The 27711-nt window shown below is 37.9% G+C and overlaps 1 protein-coding gene across 1 annotated transcript in view; it reads right to left on the minus strand.

The window, feature by feature from the left end:
* Positions 1–27711, minus strand: part of carmil3 (capping protein regulator and myosin 1 linker 3) — a 122127-nt gene that overhangs the window by 49939 nt on the left and 44477 nt on the right. Inside the window, exons 3-12 of the mRNA XM_062993936.1 lie at positions 22689–22739; positions 22542–22601; positions 22345–22466; positions 19948–20042; positions 17361–17431; positions 16890–16963; positions 12755–12830; positions 8404–8492; positions 2791–2885; positions 261–347 (exon numbers count right to left, since the gene is read on the minus strand). Coding sequence (XP_062850006.1) covers positions 261–347; positions 2791–2885; positions 8404–8492; positions 12755–12830; positions 16890–16963; positions 17361–17431; positions 19948–20042; positions 22345–22466; positions 22542–22601; positions 22689–22739 — 820 coding nt within the window. The remainder of the gene's footprint in view (positions 1–260; positions 348–2790; positions 2886–8403; positions 8493–12754; positions 12831–16889; positions 16964–17360; positions 17432–19947; positions 20043–22344; positions 22467–22541; positions 22602–22688; positions 22740–27711) is intronic.

Here is a 27711-nt window from a genome sequence, read left to right on the forward strand (position 1 = left end):
GACGCCTTTATCCAAAGCGACTTACATTATAGTTACAGTATACAGTCTGAGCAATTGAGGGTTAAGGGCCTTGCTCAAGGGCCCAGCAGCAGCAACCTGGCAGGGGTGGGGCTTGAACCAGCGACCTTCTGGTTACTAGTCCAGTACCTTAACCACTAGGCTACGGCTTGGTACATAAAGATTTTACAATAATTAAAAGTGGTAGCTCTTACCAAAAAAAGTTTAAGAAGCAATGACTTAAGCAATAGTGTCCCACATACCCTTAGAGGAGAGTGTGGTCTTGGAGAGATTGAGCAGGCAAAGCCCTTTGCTGAGACGATACACCTGCTGGATGAGATTTGACACAGCTGCAAAAACAAAAGCAGAAATCAACATATAACACACACGCAAAAATACAAATACATGTTAATGTGAACACATGTATACCAGTGGTCTGATGCACTGGGGTAAGATTTCAGCTTCATTTAGACAACTGAAAAATAAAGACCACAAATTGTCTTCAGGACCTGTGGAAGCAAAGCATCCCCAAACCATTAAACTATTACCACCATTTAAGAATGTGAAGCATTTTTATTATTCCTGGACATGTACTGGCTTAAGCAGGGGGACACGCCTGGCACTGCAGGATTTGAGTCCCTCTCGGCGTAGTGTGTTACTGATGGTAGCCTTTGTTACTTTGGTCCCAGCTCTCTGCAGGTCATTCATCAGGTCCCTCCGTGTAGTTCTGGGATTTTTGCTCACCGTTCTCATGATCATTTTGACCCCACGGGATGAGATCTTGCGTGGGGCCCCAGATCGAGGGAGATTATCAATGGTCTTGTATGTCTTCCATTTTCTTACAATTGCTCCCACAGTTGATTTATTCACACCAACCTGCTTGCCTATTGTAGATTCACTCTTCCCAGCCTGGTGCAGGTCTACAATTTTCTTCCTGGTGTCCTTCGACAGCTCTTTGGTCTTGGCCATGGTTGAGTTTGGAGTCTGACTGTTTGAGGCTGTGGACAGGTGTCTTTTATACAGATAACGAGGTCAAACAGGTGCCATTAATACAGGTAACGAGTGGAGGACAGAAGAGCTTCTTAAAGAAGAAGTTACAGGTCTGTGAGAGCCAGAAATCTTGCTGGTTTTTTTTTATTTATTTTTTTTTTTACCCCTTTTTCTCCCCTTTTTAGCGCATCCAATTGTTCAATTAGCATCGTGCTTCCTCTCTGTCTATGCCGAACCCTGCCCTGACGGAGGTGATTGAAGCTAACCCGTATCCCCTCTGAAACACGAGCAGCAGCCAGATGCATCTTTGCCACCCACACATTGACGAGTTTGGCGTCACCTAGCGTTGCATGCGGAGAGACACACCCTAAGGGCACCCCCTCCCATCTCTGTGTAAGCGCCTCCAATCAGCCGGCAGAGAACGCAATCGCATTCTGACAGAGAGAGACCCACATTCGGTTCTTTGCCCCACCCCCCACATGAGCAACCGGCCAATCGTTGCTCATATAGCCACTCAGCTTCGAACTGGTAAAGCAAGGCTGGATTCGATACGACGCTTCTCAGAATCCAGCCCTGGTTGCAGCGCGTTTCTTTTTACCGCTGCGCCACCTGAGCGGCTAAATCTTGCTTGTTTGTGGGTGACCAAATACTTATTTTCCACCATAATTTACAAATAAATTCTTTAAAAATCCTACAATGTGATTTCCTGGATTTTTTTTTCTCATTTTGTCTCTCATAGTTGAAGTGTACCTATGATGAAAATTACAGACCTCTCTCATCTTTCTAAGTAGAAGAACTTGCACAATCAGTGGCTGACTAAATACTTTTTGGCCCCACTGTAAGTTCTATTTAAGTGAGGTTTAGATTCAACAGATCTGTCAGTAAACATGACTGGGTGTGGCTAGTAGAATAGAACCCAATTGTCAATTAAAATTCGTTAACTGGTTATAGGGGGCAATTACCTTTTCACGTTGGAAAAACAGGGCTGAACAGTATTTACAGACAACTGAAGAAATTTGGATTAAAGAAAACATTACTGGAAGTCTGTCAATGCTTCACATTTATAGCAGCAGGTTGATAAAATGTGATGACTAAATAACAGCTGATCCCTCTCATTCTGGACATCAAATCTTCCAAACACTTCCCTCTGACAGAACATTCAGTGCCATTAAAGCCAGCAAAAACTGCCAACAGTCATTTCCCCCAAAATGCTGCACTCTATAAGCACAGTGGAGACTTTGCACTAAACACTTAGAACAGCACAAAGCTTATTTTACAAATGTTGAGATTATTCTACAGTATAACATATGTCTCCTCAGATATTTTTATACTTCTTGGGTCTAGTATTTTTGCTAATAATTTTTTTCTATTGTTTAGTCGTCTTTTAATTAAACACAATCAACATTGCAATCTAGGCAAATTACATGTTTCAGATTGTGGCTAATTTAGCTGAAATGCATTTATCTGGCTTAGTACAATAGGTTGATGTGACCTAAGATTTAGACAGACCACAAACTATGCATGCTCACACATACATACACAAAAACCACATGCAATGACATAATTATTCACACATTTTGAACGGGTCATGTTGCAAAGTGACAGGGCATCTGACAGACATTGGGACTTAAGTATACAAAAGAAACAAAAACTACAGAGCACACACAACCACTGACAAGCAAAATGAATTACACAATTTTAAGACAGTAAGGAGTTAATTACAAAACAATAAAGAAGAAATAAAAAAAGCCATTAAATGACAAACCAAATCTACAGACACAGCATAGACAGATAAAGTCATACCTTGATTGTCAAAAGTGTTGTGGGATAGGTTGAGGGAGTGAATCACGGATGCTGGGTTTTCTGATAAAGCCACAGCCATTTTCTGAGGGAAATCTCTGCAAAAAAATACTTAAATAAAATAAAAGCAGTAGGCTCTTTCAGTACACAAGTGTGCAGTATGCACGCAACTTACTAAGTTATACTAAGTATGCCATCTTACCAACGTCACGTGATGCATGACATCACTCTGCCACAGTTTTTTTTTTTAATCAGATAAAATTAATTCTGTCAGTCTCCACAAAGCTACTCATAACGTTATGCAGGGTTTAACTTAATCATAACATTTTTAATGTTTGTCTTACTTCGCTTTCCACCATCTTTCTTCTTTGCTACGAATGCCTTTGCAGCTCCAGTTGAATTATGGGATAGATTATCGGACAGCAAGTGTGCATTGTTTGCATACTCAAAAATGGCTGCCAGTGCAGTAGGTCATCCGGGGACTTTTTGCGCAATACGTATTCGGACACACTACCCACTCTCCCGTACTGCTTTCGCGTACTGTTCAGTATGGAAGTATGCGATTTCGGATGCAGCCTATGTGTTTTTGTAGAGGTTTGCAGGAGTAGTGACTGCTGAAGATGGACCACTGTAGTCACATGTGAATGTCTTTAAGAAAAATAATGAAAGTGTTTCAAACAAACAAACGATTATACAAATATCAGGGTCAATATCAGGCTACCGTTAAACAAAGAATTGGAACCAGTGGTGTATAAAGTACCTGAAGGCCATACTTGAGTACAAGTACAAGTATCTTACCAGAAATTTACTTTGATAGAAGTAAAAGTCACCTTTTAGAATATTACTTGAGTAAAAGTATGAAGATTGTTCTTTTGAGCCTGTAAACCACCTTAACAATTAACCTATTTTCTTACTTCCATCTGAACATGATTTGTGCCAATTCATGATTATAATCAGCTGTTGACATCACCTGTTTGAAATCACATCATTATTTAGTTTTTTTTTTTTTTACCTTATTATTAGCCCTAAATTGCCCTGTTCCATTTTTTAGAATGTGTTGTAGGCTTAAAATGCATGTATGTCTATGTTAAGAACTGAAATAAAGTTGACCAGAAAAAACATGAAATATTTTGGGTTCATCTAAGACTAAATAAGAGTCAATATAATTGTAAGAAACACTGCTACTTTATCTACATCTATTTTATTTGCATTTTCTATACTGTCCCATTTTTTTCTTTGGGTAGTACATTCAAGTCATAGATATATCCCAACAACCTAAAACCACTGAATTTTGGCAGAATTAATTTGAAGCAAAACTCAAGAGAGTTTAACAAAACATGTGGCACTTTTAACCCTTTAATGGTCTGTTTAACCTTTAGTTTAACCATTAGTAAAAATAAGCTGTATTTAAATAATCTTGTTTTGGCCAGATCTTCTCCCTGATTGACATGTGTTAAACTAAAAAAATATTGGTATTCTTATTTTAAGAAAACACCATTTCTAACACAATGTTGAAGCTGCAGCTGAAAAATCATCCATGAAAAGTTGGAAAACTTGAAAACTATAAAAAGCAAAGAAATACTTTTATAATTATTATAAATTATAAATAAATATATTATTTTCTTGCTGAGACCATTAAAGGGTTAAAGACTTGCATTTCCCTCAACACCATGAATCTTTCTTCTGCTGATGTAATTCAGAAGTTAGTTGAAGAAATATTTGTCGGCAAGTGAGTTTTTGAAAATGATGGACATGTCTTTATGTCTGCACTGAATTAATTCCAAACAAATTTAGTTAAACGTTATATCTGTGATTTTAATGTAATCGAAAATGTTAGCTAGATATCTGAACAATGTTAATGCTAATAATAAGAAATAAAAACTATGATGTTGCAGCTTTACTTTGTTAATCATTCTTAACTTACATCAGTGTGTTGGACGGGGAGGTTCTGAAATGCCCATATTTCGAGAAGGGTATCTCTGCAGACCGGAGCCAGCTGCAAGTGGGTGGAGCAGCTCCAAGTGGGTGGTACAACTCCAAACGGGTGTTACAAAACCGTTCCACAAGTGGCATACAGGGAGTGTTTACCCTTCACGGCATATACCGTAAGTAACTTTGAAGGTGAAATTGCACAGAGTAATAGCTACAGACAGAAGAAATATGTGCTTTATAGTTGTGTTTTTGTTTGTTTTTGAGCACAGGGAGGATATGGAGCTGTTTTTGCAAGCCTGTCATGATGAGCAGAGACTCCGGGTCAATACAATGTTTACACATTGCCTATCACGCAGTGCCCCTCACCCAAAAAAAAAAAAAAAAATTAATGTAAATTAATCCCTTGTCAGTCATTCTTTCAGCTTTGAATTTACATAGTTTTACCAGTAAGTCTATTGTTAAATTATGATATTTTGTTACAAAATATTTCAATGTTATGTTATACAGTATGATTCAAAACTGTCTGTGTGTGATCATAAAATAAACAAGGTAAACATTTTTAATTGAGACCACATAAAATGTGTCCTACAAGGGGGAAAATGTCTGAATACATATAGGCTACTACTTCCTTTCTATAAAAATATCTGAAAGTTAATATGGTTGGTGAGGAACCCATGGGAATTGCCTGCAAATGTGGAATTGCAAATGTGGAAGTGTAACAGTGTACACTTGTTTTCTCTAATGAAAGCACACTGGTCTCACTATTTAATATCAAGTAGAGATATAATAATCTATTATTTATACAAAAGTTATATAATAATTTAACACACTGCAATTAACTTATATCTGAAATGAACTATATGAAAGCATAATCATCAAAACCCTAGTCCAACTTAATTATTTGGGTTTTAGATTTACAAGGAGGGGGTTATAATGTTATGCCTGATTGGTGTATGCTATTATTAATATTGTTTAATATTACCTCTTATCCAAAATCAGAATTTAAATGCATTTTATTTAACTTGTACCTGTAACTTGTACCTGACAATGATATTTGAACAACAACAGGTAACACATACTATTTTTATTGTATTTTTATTATGATTCTGATGTCTGTAAATAAAAAAGTTTAACAAATGAAAAGATATACAGCGTCAAAGTTGCATATTAAATAGTGGGTTAAGACCGGAAAAACATCTAATACTGCTCCTTTAGGACCCTGGTGTGCAAATATGCAAGTACTCCGATCGCGAAAGTTTGTGTGCACCTGCGCAATAAAGTGCTTAACCACTGATCTAATTTACAAGCGCAGATTAGCCAAACCTGCGTGCAGTTTGTCACACATATTACATCATATAGCGAAAAAAAATCGTGTTGTTTTATTTTGTAGTAATGCATTTGCATACGGCAAATGTATCAGAGTAAAAGTACACAATTTCTTTAGAAAATGTAGTGGAGTAAAAGTAAAAGTTGCCGAAAAATTTTATACTCCAGTACAAGTACAGATACTCCAAAAAACTACTTAAGTACTGTAACGAAGTATTATTACTTTGTTACTATACACCACTGATTGGAACCACTTTTCTTCTATAACCACTTTAACCACCATGTTTCCCATATGTTTATACACAAAACATACAACCACAATTAAAAGCTGATTTAACAATTTTATACACTAATCAATCTACATCAGCGGTCCTACACTTTAACAGCATCTTCCTTTCAACCCCCTACATTAAAAACCACAAAATCCAGAAGTGAGACAGTTAACACATTTTACAAAATGTCCCATCTTTTCCAGTTTGTACCTACATATACCACATACATAAAGACTTACACTTCTTCTTGTTTCTGTAGGCCTCTTGGCAGCCTCAAGGACCAGTTTTCTTCTTGTTGTTTCAGTTTTGCAGGGATGTTAAGTTCTTGGTATGTTTTTGGCATGGTCACTATTGCCATATTTTATTCACTTGTTAATAACCATCTTCACTGTGTTTCACTACCTCTGTAATGTCTTGGTAATTTTTTGTTCTTCTGGATACTTTTTAACAATGAGATCCCTTTGATGCTTTGTAAGACAATGGTTTTTGACCTAAGGTGCAACTTATTAAATGTCAGTAAAATTCTACTAATTCTACTGTCAGGTGTGTACTGACTTTTATTTAACATGAGTTTGAATGTGATTAGTCACTTTCCCAGTTATGAGGGCATGCACACATTTGCAACCACATTATTTTATTTTTGTCTTTTTATATCCACTTCATGTCAGTGTCTTTAACATCTTAAAATGATAATACATGCAAAGCTGAATAGTGGGTGGCAAAAAATACCAAGTAAGTAAAAAGAGGAAGATGCTTAACCTAACAGGAAGCACAAAAAGCTCTCCATTTAAGGGGCCTAGGTAAGTTTGCAACCTAAAGAGGAACATGCATAGTCAAATAGTCTTGTGATCTATTATTCACTCCACTAAAAATATGCAAGAAAGAGGTGACATTTTTCAGCATTGCTATTTAGTGAGACATTATTAATTTAAAGTTAATTTATATACACTAAATGATCACTGGATAAGGACCACCAGGCAGGTGGCATATCTTTTCTAATAAAATGCCCCTAATTGGTGGTTACATCACAATCGGCTCTCATATAAGGTGTTGACCTGTCCATTGCACAGCAGAAGGCAAAATGTTTTTTAAATGCATTTTCTTCCCTTTTTCTCCCCCTTTAGCACGTCCAATTGCCCAATTGCATCATGCTTCCTCTCCGTCTATGCCGATCCCTGCTTTGACCAAGGAGATCGAAGCTAACCCACGCCCCCTCCGACACCTGGGCAGCAAGCCGAATGCATCTTATCATCCACACATTGACAAGTGTTGTGCCACCTAGCGTTGTGTACGGAGAGACACACCCTAAGAGCACTCTTTCCTCATCTCTGTGTAAGCGCCTCTAATCAGCCAGCAGAGGTCGTAACTGCACCAGTCTGACACAGAGAGACGCATATCCGGCTTAGTCCCGCCCATCTGAAAAACAGGCCAATCGTTGTTCATGTGACCGCTCAGCCTCAGCCGTCAAGGCAGAAGAAGGCAACATTTACCAGCTATTGGTAAATGGACCAACTTGAGCGATTTTGACCGTGGGTAGGTAGTTGGACATCAGAGGTGTGGTGTCAGTGTTTCAGTAACAGCTGCACCTGAGGGCTGTTCCTGTACCACGGTATCACAGCTGTTCCAAGAGTGGAGGAACCACCAACATATATCTAGCTGACAGCCACACAGTGACCGGCCATGTGTGGTTGATCCAAGAGAAGCATTGCGTTTTGCGACTGGTATCATAGCAATGGCGTGCCACAATGGGAGTTGAGATAGGCTGGAGCTAGGTCATATGTTTGGGATAGGCTGGAACGGCTGTGCAATCCGCTCTCACTTGCCCGCAGAATGTTGATTTGCGTATGGAGGATGTTCACCACTTTGTGGAGTCTATTCCCTGATGTCTGTGTGCTGTAATTAACTGAAAAGGTGGACCAACAATCACTAATTGTGCCTAATGTCTCAGTAACACGAAATCCAGTCTTAAGTTTTTGCTTCAAATACGGATTTGAATAGTTTCATTATTAACTAAATGCACACATGACTCAATTCTCACTACAGCCCTTAAGAGAAAAGACATCCAGATAGCTAGACAGAAACTTACGCTTTGAGGCCTGTGTTCTCCAATGTGAGTTCCTCCAGGCTGCTGGATTTGCTTACTGTGTGAAGAACCTGTTCCACAACCTCTGAGCCCTGAAAACACGCACAGACACACACACACACACACTGAGCCATGAAGACTTACACACACTAATGTGTTACTATGTTGAATTTTTATGTTACTATTTAAATAGTATTTTTATGTTAACTATGTAAATTTTTGACATATATAATATATATAAATACTGTACCAGTCAAAAGTTTGGACACACTTTCTCATTCCTGTGGTTTTTCTTTAATTTTCAACATTGTAGATTAATAATGAAGACATCCAAACTATGAAGGAACACATATGGAATTATGTAGTAAACAAAAAAGTGTTAAACAAACCAGAATATGTTTTATATTTTATATTCTTTAAAGTAGCCATCTTTTGCTCTGATGGTAGCTTTGCACACTTTTTGGCATTTTCTCAATCAGCTTCATGAGGTAGCCACCTGGAATGGTTTTCAATTCATGTTTGTGCTTTGTCTAGAGTTAATTTCTGGAATTTCTTGCTTTTTTAATTTGTTTGAGACCATCAGTTGAGCTGTGCAGAGGTAGAGTTGGTAAAATATAAAACATTCTGGTTTGTTTAACACTTTTTTGTTCACTACATAATTCCATATCCACTTTTGACTGGTACTGTGTGTGTATATATATATATATATATATATATATATATATAAATATATATATATATAAATATATATATATATATATATACTGTATATATAAATTATATAATTATATATATATATATATATATATATATATATATAATTATATATATATATATATATATATATATATATATATATATATATATATATATATAACTAAAGCACAGACCTCAGTAACTTTAAGTAAAAAACTTTAAGTAAAAAACTATCAGGATTATGTTAAGCAAATATGTAGTGACATAAAAAGTTAAGTATTGACAATGATTTTAGATTTTAGCATGATATTATGGGTGTTTTGGTGGTGCACACTACAATACGAGAGCTCTGGGGGGTGGCAAAACAGACAAGCTATTTCAGTGCCTGTCCCAAGCCTGAATAAAATTAAGAGGTTTGCATCAGGAAGGGCATCTGACGTAAAAATGTGCCAAATCAAGTACGAGGACTGAAATGATCTGCTATAGCGACCCCTTAACATACAAGAGCAGCTAAAAGAAAGCAGAAAGAAGAAAAAAAACATTTCCAAAAAAGCTAAGATATTTTGGAAAATGCAAATAAAGAAATATCCTCTTAAATCTTTTTTTAACTGACAAAAGTACAAAGAAAATATTTCCAATGTTTGCACTGTTCAACTTCCTTGTATTTGGTAAATATAAACACATTTAGAAGTTGATGCCTGCAACACACTCAAATTATCAAATTGTCTTGTTGAAATAACCACAGACTTCCTTGATCATTGACTCCCTTGAGAGCAACATGTCTCTCTAAAATTGAAATATACACCTTTGCATTTGCAGTTTTCATTAATAACAATTTGGATGATGCTTTTAATTTTTGTTACAGAAAACAAAAAAAAACAACAACAACAGAAACATGGAATCATCTGACCATATATCATGTTTCCACAATCTTTTAGTCCATCTGAGATGAGCTTGGGCCCCAATAACTCGGTGGACTTTTTTTGTAAAATTGATGTACCGCTTTCATTTTTGGTAAAAGTTTTTCAGGTTGCATTTCTTGATGCAGTGGCAGACTGTATTAGATCACAACAGTTTTCTGAATTGTACTCCCAAGCCCATGTGGCTATATTTATCACAGTAGCATAACAGTTTTGCACAGGTCATATGAGGGCTCGATGGGCATGCCCATTCAGTAGCGGCTTCTATTCCTGCTGTACACTCCTGCTGTACATACAGTGTATCACAAAAGTGAGTACACCCCTCACATTTCTGCAAATATTTCATTATATCTTTTCATGGGACAACACTATAGACATGAAACTTGGATATAACTTAGAGTAGTCAGTGTACAACTTGTATAGCAGTGTAGATTTACTGTCTTCTGAAAATAACTCAACACACAGCCATTAATGTCTAAATAGCTGGCAACATAAGTGAGTACACCCCACAGTGAACATGTCCAAATTGTGCCCAAATGTGTCGTTGTCCCTCCCTGGTGTCATGTGTCAAGGTCCCAGGTGTAAATGGGGAGCAGGGCTGTTAAATTTGGTGTTTTGGGTACAATTCTCTCATACTGGCCACTGGATATTCAACATGGCACCTCATGGCAAAGAACTCTCTGAGGATGTGAGAAATAGAATTGTTGCTCTCCACAAAGATGGCCTGGGCTATAAGAAGATTGCTAACACCCTGAAACTGAGCTACAGCATGGTGGCCAAGGTCATACAGCGGTTTTCCAGGACAGGTTCCACTCGGAACAGGCTTCGCCAGGGTCGACCAAAGAAGTTAAGTCCACGTGTTCGGCGTCATATCCAGAGGTTGGCTTTAAAAAATAGACACATGAGTGCTGCCAGCATTGCTGCAGAGGTTGAAGACGTGGGAGGTCAGCCTGTCAGTGCTCAGACCATACGCCGCACACTGCATCAACTCGGTCTGCATGGTCGTCATCCCAGAAGGAAGCTGACGCACAAGAAAACCCACAAACAGTTTGCTGAAGACAAGCAGTCCAAGAACATGGATTACTGGAATGCCCTGTGGTCTGACGAGACCAAGATAAACTTGTTTGGCTCAGATGGTGTCCAGCATGTGTGGCGGTGCCCTGGTGAGAAGTACCAAGACAACTGTATCTTGCCTACAGTCAAGCATGGTGGTGGTAGCATCATGGTCTTGGGCTGCATGAGTGTTGCTGGCACTGGGGAGCTGCAGTTCATTGAGGGAAACATGAATTCCAACATGTACTGTGACATTCTGAAACAGAGCATGATCCCCTCCCTTCGAAAACTGGGCCTCATGGCAGTTTTCCAACAGGATAACGACCCCAAACACAACCTCCAAGATGACAACTGCATTGCTGAGGAAGCTGAAGGTAAAGGTGATGGACTAAACCCAATTGAGCACCTGTGGCGCATCCTCAAGTGGAAGGTGGAGGAGTTCAAGGTGTCTAACATCCACCAGCTCCGTGATGTCATCATGGAGGAGTGGAAGAGGATTCCAGTAGCAACCTGTGCAGCTCTGGTGAATTCCATGCCCAGGAGGGTTAAGGCAGTGATAATAATGGTGGTCACACAAAATATTGACACATTTGGGCACAATTTGGACATGTTCACTGTGGGGTGTACTCACTTATGTTGCCAGCTATTTAGACATTAATGGCTGTGTGTTGAGTTATTTTCAGAAGACAGTAAATCTACACTGCTATACAAGTTGTACACTGACTACTCTAAGTTATATCCAAGTTTCATGTCTATAGTGTTGTCCCATGAAAAGATATAATGAAATATTTGCAAAAATGTGAGGGGTGTACTCACTTTTGTGATACACTGTATGTCTCCAGATTCTTCAGAAACGTTTTCCAAATTTATATAAGGTAAATGGTGGAATACCTAAATTATTTGCAATATTGCATTCAAAGATGTTTTTTGAACTGATTGACAATTCTATCATAAAGCTTGGAACACAGTGGTGAGCAACAACACATCATTGCTTGTACAGACTTAGCATTTGGGGATTCTCCAATTGTACACAATCATGATTCCCTCACTTGTTACCAATTCACTTGCTTATAGTGGAATGTTTTAAAACACTGTGCCTTTTATATTTTATCACATGTTATTTTGCCTCATCCTAACTTTTTGGAGTGTGTTGCAGGCATCAGATTCTAAATGTGTTTATATTTGCAAACAACAATGAAGCTGATCAGTGAAAACATTGGAAAGTCTTTGTTTCTACTTGTGTCAGAAATAAATATTCAAGAGAATTAACAAACTACATATTCTTTTTAGTATATTTTGCTAAACATTCTTTACTAATGTTTTTTAGATATTTTTCTTGGATTTTGAGACTCTCTGGTTAAGTTGCGACTAAGCCATTTAAGCAGGGTAGTTTCCATTTCGTTTTAAGTAAACTTCATTTAAAGATAAAATAACTTATTGAAGGTGGAGCTATAGAGCCATATTCTTTTAAAACCTTTCCAGACAGACATCAGTGTTTACCAGTGTTTTGTTGATTTTTAGGATCTCAATTAGATTTTTAATAAAAATCAGTAATTATAGAAGTCACAAAAATCGATCAAGCTAGTCAACACTGACAACATATTAAATAGAAATAAGCAACATCTAGAGCAACATCTAATTGTCAAGGTACAGCAACAGCATGAATAATAATAATAAAGATTTACTAAGCGTAAGTCTTTGCAATAAATCTTGGTGAACCATGTGTTATATGCCAAGGATGCAACAATTACTGCAAGGTCCCTGTAAAACAAAAAAAAAGAGAAATAACATTACAATTAATACATTTTATATATACTGTTTTATATAAATTTATTTAAACCAAATGACAGTTCCTTGCACAGTAAAGTCTGATACTAAAGCTCAGAGGTCAAAAAAGTACAACATGACACTTACAGCAGTAAGTGCTTACTCCCTGAGCAAAGCTCATAGACAAAGAAATAATTAATCGGAAAAATAGTACCAGGGTAACAGTACTCAGCACTGCATGTCTATAATACGGCATTTAATTTTGCCAGTGGGTCTAAAACCATTTTACCCAGGAAGAAAAATTGTTAGCTATATTGCATGGACAGCCTATTCTTCATCCAAGTGAAAGACAGAGCAAGGGTGAACAAAGTTAGATCTTTCTCCTCTGTTAGAGCTAGTCTTAGAACAGGTTGCTCATTTGAGAGTTCCTCATTTTTCTATGGTGAGAACCCTTTGTCATAACACTGTGCACATTCTCATGCAAGGACTAGATTAAGCCATGGATTAATTTTGTGTAGAAACTACAAGTTTCTTGGAAAACTGGCAAATTTTCTAGGTCCGAAATCATCTGAGATGGAGTGAAAAACAGTGGAAACGTGTTCTGTGGTCAGACGAGTCAATGTTTAAGCTTGTTTTTGTGAAGAATCGGATGTCGTATTCTGTTTGCCAAAGATGAAAAAGACCATACAGACTGTTGCCAACGAAAAGTGCAAAGACCAGGATCTGTGATGGAATGGGGTGCATCGGTGTTCTCGGCATGAATAATCTGCATATATATGAAGGTATATGCAGAGGCTTATACTGGTAATTTGGAAAGACATATGCTGCCTTCAGGACAATGTTTTTTCCAGCACCTCCATGTCTGTTTCAGCAGGACACTGCCAGTTACAACAGCATGGCTTCATAGACATACAGTCAAGCCGGAAAGTCTGCACACCCCTTTCACTCTCTCCACGTTTTATTACATCACACTCATTCTACTGTATAATAGATTGAGTTCAAATTAGTGAAAGCAGGTTTTTAGACATTTGTGCTAATTTATTAAAAATCAAAATGTAAAATATCATATGTACACAAGTGTGCACACCCTTTGATATGACACCCAAAAGTGAGATGAGGTGCGAGTGTGAGTCCACCTGTGGTAAATTCAATTGATTGGACATGATTGGGGATTGCCAACACCTGCCTATATAAGGTCCCACAGTTGACAGTGCATATCAGAGCAAACTCCAAACCATGGGGTCAAAGGAATTATCTGCAGACCTCAGAAACAGGAATGTGTCAGATCTGGAGAAGGGTACCAAAAATGATGCAGCTTTACAGGTCCTAAAGAGCACACTGGCCACCATCATTAGTAAATGGCAGAAGCTTGAAACCACCAAAAATCTTCCTAGACCTGGCCGCCCGGCCAAACTGAGTGATCGGGGAAGACGGGCCTTGGCCAGGCAGGTGAGGAGGAAGCCGAGGGTCACTCTGACAAAGCTCCAGCGTATCCTTGTGGAGATGGGAGAACCCGTCAGAAGATCAACCATCCAGCACTCCACAAATTACGCCTTTATGGTAGAGTGGCCAGACGGAAGCCACTCCTTAGTAAAAGGCAAAAGGCACCTAGAGGACTCTCAGACCATGAGAAACAAAATTCTCTGGTCTGATGAAACCAAAATTTAACTTTTTGGCCTTATCACCAAGCATCACGTCTGGTGGCAGCATCATGATGTGGGGATGTTTTTTAGCAGCGGGACCGGGGTGACCAGTGCTGATAGAGGGAAAGATGAATGCAGCTAAGCTACACCAAGATCCTTGAAGAAAACCTGCTCCAGAGTACCCTGGACCTTCCAACATGACAACGACCTGAAGCACACAGCCAAGAGAACAAAGGAGTGGCTTCAGAAAAAGTCTGTGAATGTCCTTGAGTGGCCCAGCCAGAGCCCAGACCTGAATCCAATCAAACATCTGTGGAAGCAGCTGAAAATGGCTGTGTGGAAAATGGCGCTCCTCATTCAACCTGACGGAGCTAACAAGGATATGCCAAGAGGAATGGGCAAAAATGTCCAGAAACAAGTGTGCCAAGCTCAGAGCTTCTTTCCCAAGATGCCTTGAAGCTGTAATTGCTGCCAAAGGTGTATCAACTAAATGTGTTTAACAAATACGATTAAGTTAGATTTGATAACAATGAAAATCATTTGTTTGCCATTTTATCTGTCAAGTAAGGTTCAAACTAATTACTTGAATAACTATGTTTACTGCCATTTATGTTATTAAAAGGTGTATAAAAACATTTAAAAACACGCTTAGGGTCTGGGTTTTGGCAAAACACTCAGATTGGTCATCAGATTAATACTGGTTTAGTCTGTTTAAAGAAAGTATAGAATATTAAATAAAATGTACACACCTGTTAGCAATGGGCATGGCTAAAACACCTAAAGTAGTTTAACAAGCTGATAAAAAGCTATGACATTAGAGTTAGCTGCCATTTGTTAAGAATGTATTGTTGGCATAAAATACTAAATTCCAGAACAATTCTTTTTCCTAACATTATTGACAGTAAATTCAAGATTCCCATCACACATCAGATCAACACATCAGCAAGCCTCCAACTTTCTTGGACCGAAAGCGAAGACAGAATAAATCATATCATGGGACAGACAAGAAGTACTTATAGCATCTATATGCAAATATTTTACCTCTGGGTTAAAGAAATTCTGCAAAATGAATGATGATTTATGATAGAAAAATGTGAATTACATAAATATGTATTCGCTATTATGGACACTTTTCATGGTGGTGAAGTCACACCCTTTAAGACAGAAAACAGATGTGTTCAAAAGACAAGAAAAGCTAGAAAGTATGTCACCACAAGTTTTACGAGTATTTTAAACCATGATAAGCAATAATATATTTAAAATATAGATGACTTCTCGTTTCTTCGTTGCAAAATATTGCAGGTAACAGTTTCTTTTGCTAAGGTGTTAGGAGTTCAAGCTATTTCAGCATAGCTGAGGCTGCCTACATCATACAGGAAGTGCCAACACAAACTCTGTCTCTGAAAACAGATAGCAGAAAGAAACTGACACTGTTTGGCTAAGGATGGAGCAAAAAATGTGATTACATTTACTGGCTGACATAAAAATGCATAAATGGCTGTAAAAGCTTTTGTTATTGACATTTTACTCTACTAAATGATTTTAGATCATTACACCAAACATATTACATGAGTATAATATTATATGGTACTCATACTAAAAAATCTTTGTCATCATACTTAAAAATGTAGCCTATTTGCAAAGCTGCTTTAAATCAGACATTTCCCCAAAACATTTATCTGACTATGCCACTTCAAAACATTTGTTTGGATGCAATTAACATTCATTTAGAAACCACTTAAATGCCAGAACAAAAAAGTTTTTGTATTTTTGTAAATATACACTCATTTCTAATTTATTCTTAAGTTTTAAAAAATTTGAAAAAGTTTGAGAAAAAAAATGGTTGGACATGGTTTGGAAAAGTACAAACCTAGGTCTGAGTCCAGAATTTACATCGCATTGTCAGGACAAAATGTAAATAAATGTAAAGGGCCTATCTGGGAATCTCCATACAAATTGTGGCAAGGCATAAATCAAAGCAAGGAAATAACACTTTAAGTGTTCTCAGGACTCCAGTGGCCTCAATCATTTTGAAATGGATTGAGCTTCAGACAACCTTAAACTTTTATAAAGTTTTCAGCTAATCTGGTCATGGAAGTACCTGTTAAACAATACAGTTTTATAACTGCTATTTAAGCCTGCTGTTCACAGGCACATACAGTATATGCGTGCTAACAAAGGCAACAACTGTTAATCAAATGACCAATATTAGTTGAAGGAAAAGATAATAACATGGTAATTGGACAGAGATGTATCTGCAATTTTAATGCAGCTTCAAGCAGAATAATTGCTAAATTAGATCAGGTTCTAAACTACTTAGCACAATGTAAGCCATTATGAAAGGCTTTAGAAAATACAGAGCTTCAAAATACCAAACATAAGTGAGCTTTTGTTTGTAAAGGTTAACTACCTGCTCTCCAGGTGACTAAAGTCCAAAAGATTTAATTCTCTGTTGTCCTGGGAGTGATATATAGTGTCTACATCCTTATGAAGAAAACAAGAAAAGAAGTAAGAGATTCAGTTTAGATTTTTTTAATCAATAAGCATTTTCATTGACAGAGATCATATACACCATATGGTCAAAGGTATGTGGACATCCATCCTAACCCCCTAGTTCAGGTGTTTTAGCCACACCAATTGCTAACTTGTGTATTAAACAATTATGAGATTAGACTCCAATACACTCTAAAATGTTGAGTCAAGCCTTCATACAAAGGTGGAGGCTGTTAAAGCCTCAAAGTGGAAGGGGGGTTATTAATGCCCATGGAACAGGAATAGTTTTTGGAACAGGATGTCCAGCAAGCAGTGTAATGTGCCCAAATACGTTTAGCCATATTGTGTATCATGCCACATAGATGCCATGTGCCCCATAAAATCTTACCCATTTCACTTCCTCTTTGCACAAAACACCATTATAATCACAAAGAGCTGAGTAGGTCTCAGAGAAGCCACCTGAAATAAGTCGAATTTAACAGCAAAATCAGTGATGTGAAATCAAAACCTTTTTAAATAAACATAAGAATGACTAATGCAAAAGGCAGCTAAAGCCTAGTAAAGCCTGAATTGTAGCTATTTATTTATTTATATATGTATATCTGTTTAGTTTCAACCACACAAAGCATGGTTTCCCACAAATCTTTCTCTTTAAGTTTCGGAAGACCTAAAAAGACATGTTATAGAGACACATGAAGCTGGGTGTACAACTGGGTGTACATTAATGCATGGTTAGATAAATTTTCTACAAATTAAGAAAGTTGCTATTCAAATTAAGGGCTGTTGCTATTCTTCCTAGGAGTGGGTGTCCTGTTAGAAGCACAAAAGCACAACAAGCAATAACAGAAACATAGGATACCAAAAAAACAAACTACAAACTTGCAAAAACTTCTGTTCATATGTCCACTATAAGAAAAACACTGAACAACAATGGTGTTCGTGGAAATGCACCACAATTAAAGCAATTGCTGTCCAACGAAACACAAGTTTACAGAACCCATCTGGATGCTCCATAATGCTTTTGGAAAAATGTTCTATGGACAAAAAAACAAAACAAAAGTGGAACTTCAAGATGAAGAGATGTTGCGTGATACAACAAGACAATAACCTAAGACACACAAAAAATTTACTGAAAAATTGTTGAAAAAGAAGATTTGTGTTTTGAAATGGCCAAATCAGTCCTGACTATAACCCTATCAAGATGGTGGGAGGAGGGCTGTGCACGCAAGGAATCCCAGAAATACTGAAACACATTTGCAGATATGAATGATTCAATATTCCTACTATGTTTGAGTTGGTCATCTTCGAGACCTTTATCAGTGGTCACAGGACGCTGCCCACGGGGCGCTGTTGGCTGGATATATTTTTGGTTGGTGGACTATTCTCAGTCCAACAGTGACAGTGTGGTGTTTATAAACTTCATCAGCGCTGCTGTGTCTGATCTGCTCCTACCAGCAGAACACACACTAACACACCAACACCATGTCATTGTCACTGCAGTGCTGAGAATGATCCACCACCCAAATAATACCTACTCTGTAGTGGTCCTGGGAGAGTCCTGACCATTGAAGAACAGCATACCTAACAGCATTTAGGGTACTGTTTGCTATCACGTGGAGGTTTGTGCCAAGGATATGCCTCCCCAGACCTTCACTGACCCACCACTACACTGGTCATGATGGATGATGTTGCAGGCAGCATAATGTTCACTACGGCATCTCCAGACTCTTTTACATCTGTCACATGTGCTCAGTGTGAACCTGCTCTCATCTATAAAGAGAACAGGGTGCCAATGGTGGACCTGCCAATTCTGTTGTTCTCTAGCAAATGCCAATCGAGCTGCACAGTGCTGGGCTGTGAGTACAGGTCCCACTAGAGGATGTCGGGCTCTCATGCCACCCTCATGGAGTCTGTTTCTGACAGTTTGGTCAGAAACATGCACACCAGTAGCCCGCTGGAGGTCATTTTGTAGGGCTTTGGCAGCGCTCCACCTGTTCCTCCACCAGATACCTGTCCTGCTCTCTTCGTGTAATGGCCTGTGTCCTGGTATCTCCTCCATGCTCTTGAGACTGTGCTGGGAAACACAGCAAACCTTCTTGTGACAGCACATATGGAATGTGCCATCCTGGAGGAGTGGGACTACCTGTGCAACCTGAAAGGGCTGCAGGTACCGCCTCATGCTACCAGTAGTGACAGGGACTCTAGCAAAACGCAAAACTAGAGAAGAATCAGTCAGGAAGAATAAGGAGAGAGTATTGCTGTTGCCTCTCCGGTGCACCTGTTGTCACTTTCATTTGCACCAAAGCAGGTGAACTTAATTCACAATCGCTTATGCTTCCTAACTGGGCAGATTGATATCCCTGAAGTATAACTGACTTTGTGTTATACTGCAATGATTAAGTGTTCCCTTAATTTTTTGAGTAGTGTATATATAGTTTAAAACCAAAAAAATGCAGGGGTGTCAGAGATGTTGAATATGGGGGTGCTTTTTAGTAGCAGGGACATGCAGAATTGGGGAATGGATGAATGTAGCCAAAAAGTTGAGGAATCTAATTGCTGTCTATGTTTTTTTTTTATGGATTCCTTTTAAGGTCCTCTAAAAAGGGTTTTGTCATGTTTACTGAGCTTTTTTGACACTGTTGCCCTAGGCTTGTTTACTAAAGGTTTTACGCTTGGATATCTGTACAGACAGTAAATTACTTTGAACATGTATTAGAATGGTTTATTATTTATTGTACAGGTACAAAATGCTGGAACATTGTCAGACTCTGTAGACTGCACAATGTCACAATGTTGTTGTTGATGACAACAACAGGACAAGGCTGACATTGTGTTTTGTTGACTTAACATCTGAACCACAGATACTGAAGCTGTTAATTAAAAAAAAAAAATTAAAGCAAAGCAGCCATTATTAAGGTATGCAACACTTTAATCTGAGCTGGTGTTTTTTAGTATAGTAAGGGGGTTCTTCTTACCACATGCTCTCTGGGCCTCTACTGAGGTTTCCGAGCTTGGAGAATACTTATGCCTCCCGTCAGGAACATAACCATCTGTTTGAAGGATAGAGGGACTGAGAGAGAAAATAAAAGGGAAATAGTGAGAAATTTCTGATTTTATTCTGTCTACTGTCTACAATATGCAAATATAAACTTGACTTATGCATCAAACACCAAGAGGGAATAAATCCATTAAGTACTCACTTCTAAAAAATACTCCACACCAAAATGCTAGGAGAGCTGAAAATTGTATTAGGTTTGGTGGTTCAGCTAGATTCCATATTTCACTAGCAGCTCCTGCATTTCTAAATAAGATAGTGCTTACACATCCATATTAATATTAATGATATGCATAGCAGTATTTGATTTAATTGGGAGTGAAAAGTTTATAGAATATTTAAATTCTACATGATCAGTAAAAACATTAAATGAAATAAAGAAAAAAATTAACAAAACGTCCCAACTTTTCTGGATGGAGTTAACAACCCCAAATCAGAAAAAATTGGGACAGCATGAAAAATTAAAATAATAAAAAACACAGATTTTCTTACATTTACTTTGACTTGGTCTGGTCAACCTAACTTCATTTATTAATAAACATCCATTCCTGCATTTCAGCAACACATTCCAAAAAAAGTTGGGACAGTAAAGCATTTACCACTTTGTAATGTTGCCATTACTTTTCACCACACTTAAAAGACGTTTTGGCACCAAAGATACCAAGTGATTTAGTGTTTCAGGTTTTATTTTGTCCCATTCTTCCTGCAAACACATCTTAAGATGTGCAACAGTACGGGGTCGCCGCTGTCGCATTTTTCATTTTAAAATTCTCCACACATTCTCTATTGGGGCAGGTCAGGACTGCAGGCAGGCCAGTCCAGTATCCGTACCCTCTTTTCCACAGTCATGCCTTTGTAATGTGTGCAGCATGTGGTTTTGCATTGTCTTGTTGAAAAATGCATCGACGTCCCTGGAAAAGATGACGTCATGAAGGCAGCATATGTTGCTCTAAGATCTCAATGTATTTTTCTGCATTAATGCTGCTAGCACAGAAGTGTAAATTACCTTTGCCAAGAGCACTGACACAGCCCCATACCATGACAGACCCTGGCTTTTGGACTTGTTGCTGATACTTTTCGTCTTTGGCGTCTATTTCTTCCAAAACCTGGAATGCTGATTTATCTGACCACAATACACGTTTCCACTGTGTCATGGTTCATCCTAGATGCCTCCGAGCCCAGAGAAGTCGGCGCCACCTTTGGACATGGTTAACATAAGGATTCTTTTTTGTACAGTAAAGTTTTAAGTGGCATTTGTGCAAAGCTTTGCCAAAGTAATCCCTTGCCCATGTGGTTATATCAGCTATTGTTGAGTGGTGGTTCTTGATGCAGGGCCATCTGAGGGATCAAAGATCACAGGGGTTCAGCTTAAGCTTGTGCCCTTGGCACTGAAATTCCTCCCTATTCCTTGAATCGTTTAATGATATTATGCACTATAGAGGGAGAAATTTGCAAATCCCTTCCAATCTTTCTTTGAGGTACATTGTTTTTAAACATTTCAATAGAGATCCTCTGATCATCTTTGCTCCTCAAATACGCAGTCTTTCCTGGATGCTGCTTTTGTACTTCACCATGATTACAATCACCTGTTGACATCACCTATTTGGAATCACATCATTATTTACATTTTCACCTCATTACTAGCCCTGAAATGCAGGAATGGAGGTATATTAACAAATGAAATGAAGTTGAGCAGTGAAACATGAAACATCTTGGGTTCAAACTGTCTGCAATCAAATAAAAGTCAAAGTAAATGTAAGGAACACTGCATTTTTATTTTATTTGCCTTTTCCATACTGTCCCAACTTTTTCTGATTTAGGGTTGTATAAATTTTTCTTTTATAAATTCTATACACATCACTATGATACCCTCTGAAATGACGGGATCCAGTATTTCAGATTGCAACTCTAAACATTTGAGAAATGCAGCTCCTGCTTACACATCCATATTAATATTAATGATATGCATAGTAGTATTTGATTTAATTGAGAGTGAAAATATTTAAATTCTACATAATCAGTGAAAACATTAACTGAAATAAAAAAAATCTTACAAAACGTTGTTCTATATTTTTGTTTTATAAAATCTATACACATCACCATGATACCGTTTGAAAAGGCAGCATCCAGTATTTTAGATTGCAACTCTTTTAAACACATGATTTTAATTACCGTATATGTATTGCAAAAAAATCACTTTCACTAGGACATTACCTAAACATTTATCAAGCATCTATTTAACAAACATTTAGTAACAGTATATGCAGTAATATTTGGTATGATTTTAAATAATGGCAGTTTAATGAGAAAAACTCACGCGTAAATGGAATTATTGAAGATGCATGAGAGAGCATAGCTCACATGGCTAAGCAGCTGATCCATGTGATCACTTGACTGCAGCCTAATGATGTAGGTGGACTTTTCTGTGTCTATTGCCACCTGAAAAAGACCAGAAAATCACCAAAAAAATGGTGATTTTATATTTAAAAAATGGAAGCCTCTTCTACGTCCTACCTGGTTTTCTGGCTGAGGGCTCATCGCACGGACCTCCAGGAAGTTAAATGTTTGCTCTACCTAAAACCAAAATAGACAAAAAATTACCCATTCTAAAAAAGACCAAAATAAATGTGCAATGTAGAGAGAGAGCTTGGGCTACTGCACCTTGGTTGGTAGTTTAGGAGTCATGAGGTAGAGCCGCCACATGGCCAAAACCTAAAGCCAGAGTTTAAAAACAAAAAAGGGAAAAATCATGATAACATACATAATAATATTTTATAATTAAGTAGCTAATAAAGAGTAGGTTCACACTTCTGTTAACTGCTAAAAAAGTACAGGTAAACATCATTGTAGAAAACATGATAAAACTTTACTAATCAGAACTTTTTTTTGTTATAAAGAGAGGCTTTGGACCCAAAGATGCAGAGATATATATTTTTTTATTTTACAGTAAATAATAATAATCTATATATAAAAATAAGAAGAACAAAAAACAATTCGGGGAAAAAAATCCCGAATGAAGCCGCTGGCGCCGCAGGCAACTGAAAAAGAGAAAAAATACAAAAGTGAAAACAAAGAGCAAAAAACACGAGGCGGGAACCCGGATCACCTACGAGCGAGGCGTTCGCGCTACTCGCTGTGCTACCGTGTAGCTAGTTCAAAGAGGAACCCTCGCGCTGAAAAGGAGCGCTGAGGGAAGCGGATCCCCGGATAATAATCCGGGATCGCAAAACCGAAACTAAACGGCCTTCTCGGGAAAAGCCGGATCGGCATTGTCACCAGCTTTTGCTTTGCTGCTGCTGGGAAGGAGCCGATCTGTAATGAGAAAAAAAAAAAAAAGAGCGTTACTACAAATGAGCGGATTCGAAGCGGGGCTGCACCGGTGGTGTAAGCGGTGGCTTAACCCACTCAGCCAAACCGGCAGTGGTGAACCCGTCTGAGGCTTCAAGCTATAAGTGACTGCTGAAACGGTTGCTAGGCTACCACTAGCCTTCTGCTAACCATGCAGACAGTGGCTGGCTACAAACGCCGAAATAAACAGCAGCGCGAGGACTGCACGAAGTCGCACCAGCTTTCCCTAGCAGGAAAATCAAAACCCTAAATTACCTCGGCCTTTCAACCGACTCACCCGACCGCCATATTAGTGCCCGGAGTACCCAAACTTTCCCTAAAAAAAGAGAGCGACTTGCACAGCCATACAGTAGTAACACAAGACAAAGGTGCGACGCCTGCAGCCAGGTGACGCCCACTTAAATAGGCAGAATGCAGCTGCAGGTCGTTCGCACTAATCAGCTGGCCTCCTATTAGAGGCCATGCTGTTTGGCGTTCTGTAACGCCTGCGACACTGGGAACTGGTGTTACGTTCACCAGATGCCGCAGGCACCCTAACATTTTTTTCCATTTAGAAGAGGTAGAGATAAACGAATCAGCATTTAAGAAACAAATCAATGTTAAATAAGGACATATCTAACATGGCTCATCTGAAAAATGAATTTCGGAGTAAGTCATATTGGGTTGGCTCACATTTGCTAAAACAATCTTAATATCCCCAAGCCTCTTAAGATTTCCTGTTGACTCTTTGATGTTTATGCCTAGTTCACACTACACGATTTTTGCCCTGATTTTTGCTCGCCGACTGGTCAGCGCTAGATTTGCCGGCTCAGGAGCAACTCGGCGTTTGCTCAGTGATCGAAACTCGGCTCTCAATCGCTATGTGTGAACTACTCAACAACTCAATCCGAGCAGCTCGCCGAGCGCTCTGCAACTGAAGTTATGTATCTAGCCTGTCAAATATCTGGATATCAGTCAGCCAACTGGCAATGAGTGATATGTTGAACAGCCAATAAGAACGCAAGATACGGGGTGAGAACAAACGCAGGGAAGGTGTTGTAAAAAGATGGGACGGGCATAATATAGTTTATATCAGATTAAATAGGCACACACACACAAGTTTTACAGTATTTCTGACCTTATCATTCTCTAAAAAACATAACACCAACGTTGCATTGCAAAAATATTTATTAATCTTCAACTCACTATAGAACAATCCTGTTCGCGTAGCCAAATCCACATCACATCAGCGCACAAACTTTGATCGCTCGCTACTTGTTGACGTGCATTTTTGAACGTGGTATCATTACACCTTTCGTCACTTCTCGCATTTGTTTTGTGACAAAACGTAGTTTGGGAGACCAGAGAAGCTCGCCTGCGATTCCAGTTGGTGATAGATCGCGTAGTGTGAAACCCTCTATTGCCGATCAGTCGTGTAGTGTCAAAGCCACACCAACTTGAAAGACTCCCAATTACAAGAGATCCAGTTGTGTAGTGTAAAATGTACAGTGACCTGATGACTTGGAAAGTCGTGTAGTGTGAACTTGGCATAAGCTGATGGGGGTGATTGATGCTCCCATAAACTTTTTATATGTAATGTTTAACAATCATGCTAGTAAGTTACATGTGGCATATCTACAACTGGCCACTCACAAGGGGCCTCCAGAATTCTTGGTCATTAGTTTTCTTTTGATGCCAGGTACAGGTGTTTTAATGTCTGCCTAAAGATCACATTGCCAGATATTTTTCGGATGGCTTCTCTTCCCCCTCCCTAGAAGGTTTCATGTGATAACATGTCTGTTCTTAATCAATTGTCAATAGTTAAAAAAAGCTATTTGATGCCAAATTAGTCACACATTTAAAATGTTTTGTGTGTGAATTGCCTCTTTAGTGGAAATGCCCAATAAAAATGGACTAGATCTAATTAACATATTGAAATCCATCTGAAAGGAGTCACTTTAAGGGTTATGTGTGGTGAATAATAATAAAGTTGACCTTTATCGCTTTTACTGTTGTTATTTACTCACACACCCACTGTTGCACTGTTGGCCTAACTGCAGACAGACATTGTCTTGTTGTGGTAAATACTTTACCATCCCAACTTTTTGGAATGTGTTGCAGGCCTGAAATGAAGGAATGGTTGTATATTAACAAATTAAATAAAGATGACTAGCCAAAATATGAAATGGGTTCACACTGTCAATAAAATAAAATAAGTCAAATAAGAGTCAAAGTAAACGTAAGAAACACTGTGCTTTCTATTGTTATTTTCCATATTGTCACAACTTTTTCTGATTTGAGTTTGTACTTTCATTATGTATTTAATTTGCTATAATCTTTGTAATAATGCATATTCTTTTTAGTATCTGTTTATCAAATCTAATTGTAATTTATCCAAATATCCTCTAGGCCAGCCAAGGAGAATGGGTCCCTGTTGAGTCTGGTTCATCTCAAGGGTTCATCTTTATAATATATAGGGAGGTGTTCCTCACCACTGTCCATTGTTAAAAATGTTACAAATAAATGGCAGCATGGGGGTTCGGAGGGTTGCACTGTCAAAATGTACTAAACACTTCGGAAATGTACTAATCTCTGATAGTGTACCAAACTATTAATCATTGTTAGCTCTTGTCCTTAAAACTTATATTTAATATTTATGTATTTTATGTAGACTACACAGAGATTTAAAAAGGGGACCTCTGCACCTGTGTCCATAATTTTGGCAAATGTTTATTAATTTTCAAAATTCTTTCACTGTTGCATTTAGAATTAAATTTGCAACAAAGTTGTTATATTGGCCACCACACTTTAAATGTGTATCTACAATACCTTGTGAAATAATTTTCACAATGATATTTTCATATTACCAATAGATGACCAATAAAATGTCAGTTTATGAGCAAATTTAAAATCATAAACTGATTTTTTTTTTTTTTTTTTGCAGTTGCAAGGTCAACTTTTTGGGCAAAGGTACAGACCATAAAACACTAAACCATACATTAATTCATACAAGCATTGACATTCAATTCAAAAACTTTGGGCATTAATATGGAGTTGCCCTATTGGAATGTATGCCCATTCACTTAATATACCTTTTGTAGGATCATGTTGTTATGTTGGATGAGAAGGCCTGGATGGCAATTTACATTCTGGGCCTTCCCCAAAATGTTGGAAGTTGAATATTATTTATTTTAAATGACTTATTTTACACACCTGTTAGCATTGGATGTTGCTGGAACACATAAACATATTGTTTTACTGTGTCTGACTTTGCACTTTTCATTGCTGATGTTTTTTTTTTCTCCTAGAGATGAACATATTTTAGTGTATAAAAATAAATAAATAAAGCAACATCTCGAGACATCAGCCAGAAAGTTTAAGCATGGTCTTCTAAATAGACAATGACCAATGACCAATGACAAAGTGTGGGTAATAGAACGGACAACAAAAAAAATATGGTCAGAACAGAAAAAGCATTTAAGAGCAAGAAGGCCTACAAAGCTGACTCAGTAACACAAGTGCTGTCATGGCCATAATTCAAGCAATTTATTATGAAAAGCTTGCGGAAGGCTACCAAGATGTTTGACCCAAGTTATAAACAATTTAAAAGCACCAACTACTGACCATGAGTACATGAACTTTTGAAACACTGGGAATATGATGAAAGAAATAAAAACTAAAGTAAATCATTGTATCTAGTATTACTCTGACATTTACATTCTTAAAATTTAGTAGTGATCCTAACTGGCCTAAGAGAGGGATTATGTACTAGGATTAAATGTAAAGAATTATGAAAATTTGAGTTTACTGAATGGCTGAGGTGAATGATTTCAGTTAATTGATACATTTGTGTAAGTGCATCCTTACAACTGAGCACTAAGGATTATCATAGGTCAATAAAATGTTTTGATCAGGTAATGGCAACTACTAGCATGAAAATGTGCTGAACAGCACAACAAGCATGTTATCCAGTACATTATCCACTGGATATTCATTCACAGCAGACTGGCTAAAGAACAGTTGGTATATTTTAAGTGAAGAATTTGTTTGTAAAGGTAGGTAGAGAAGGAAGAGTAAGTGAATAGGAGTAGATCCTTCCTGCATGTTTTTTTTCTTCAGAGAAAACCACAAAGTTTAACCAACTGAGTAAGTCATTTCACAGAAAGAGAGATAAAGAGAAGGGTTACTCTAAAAATACACATGCTAAACATCACGACACAAGAGCACAGTTGGTATATGTGGTGTCATTATCCTTATATCATTTAGTATGTAGTAAGTAATTGGGGACACAAACTAACATTTTAGGAGAGAATGATTTATATTACAGTGCAATGTTGGCTAAACGTTGCAAAATTAT

Source organism: Trichomycterus rosablanca, chromosome 4 (assembly GCF_030014385.1).
Source record: "Trichomycterus rosablanca isolate fTriRos1 chromosome 4, fTriRos1.hap1, whole genome shotgun sequence".
Classification (NCBI taxonomy): Eukaryota; Metazoa; Chordata; class Actinopteri; order Siluriformes; family Trichomycteridae; genus Trichomycterus; species Trichomycterus rosablanca.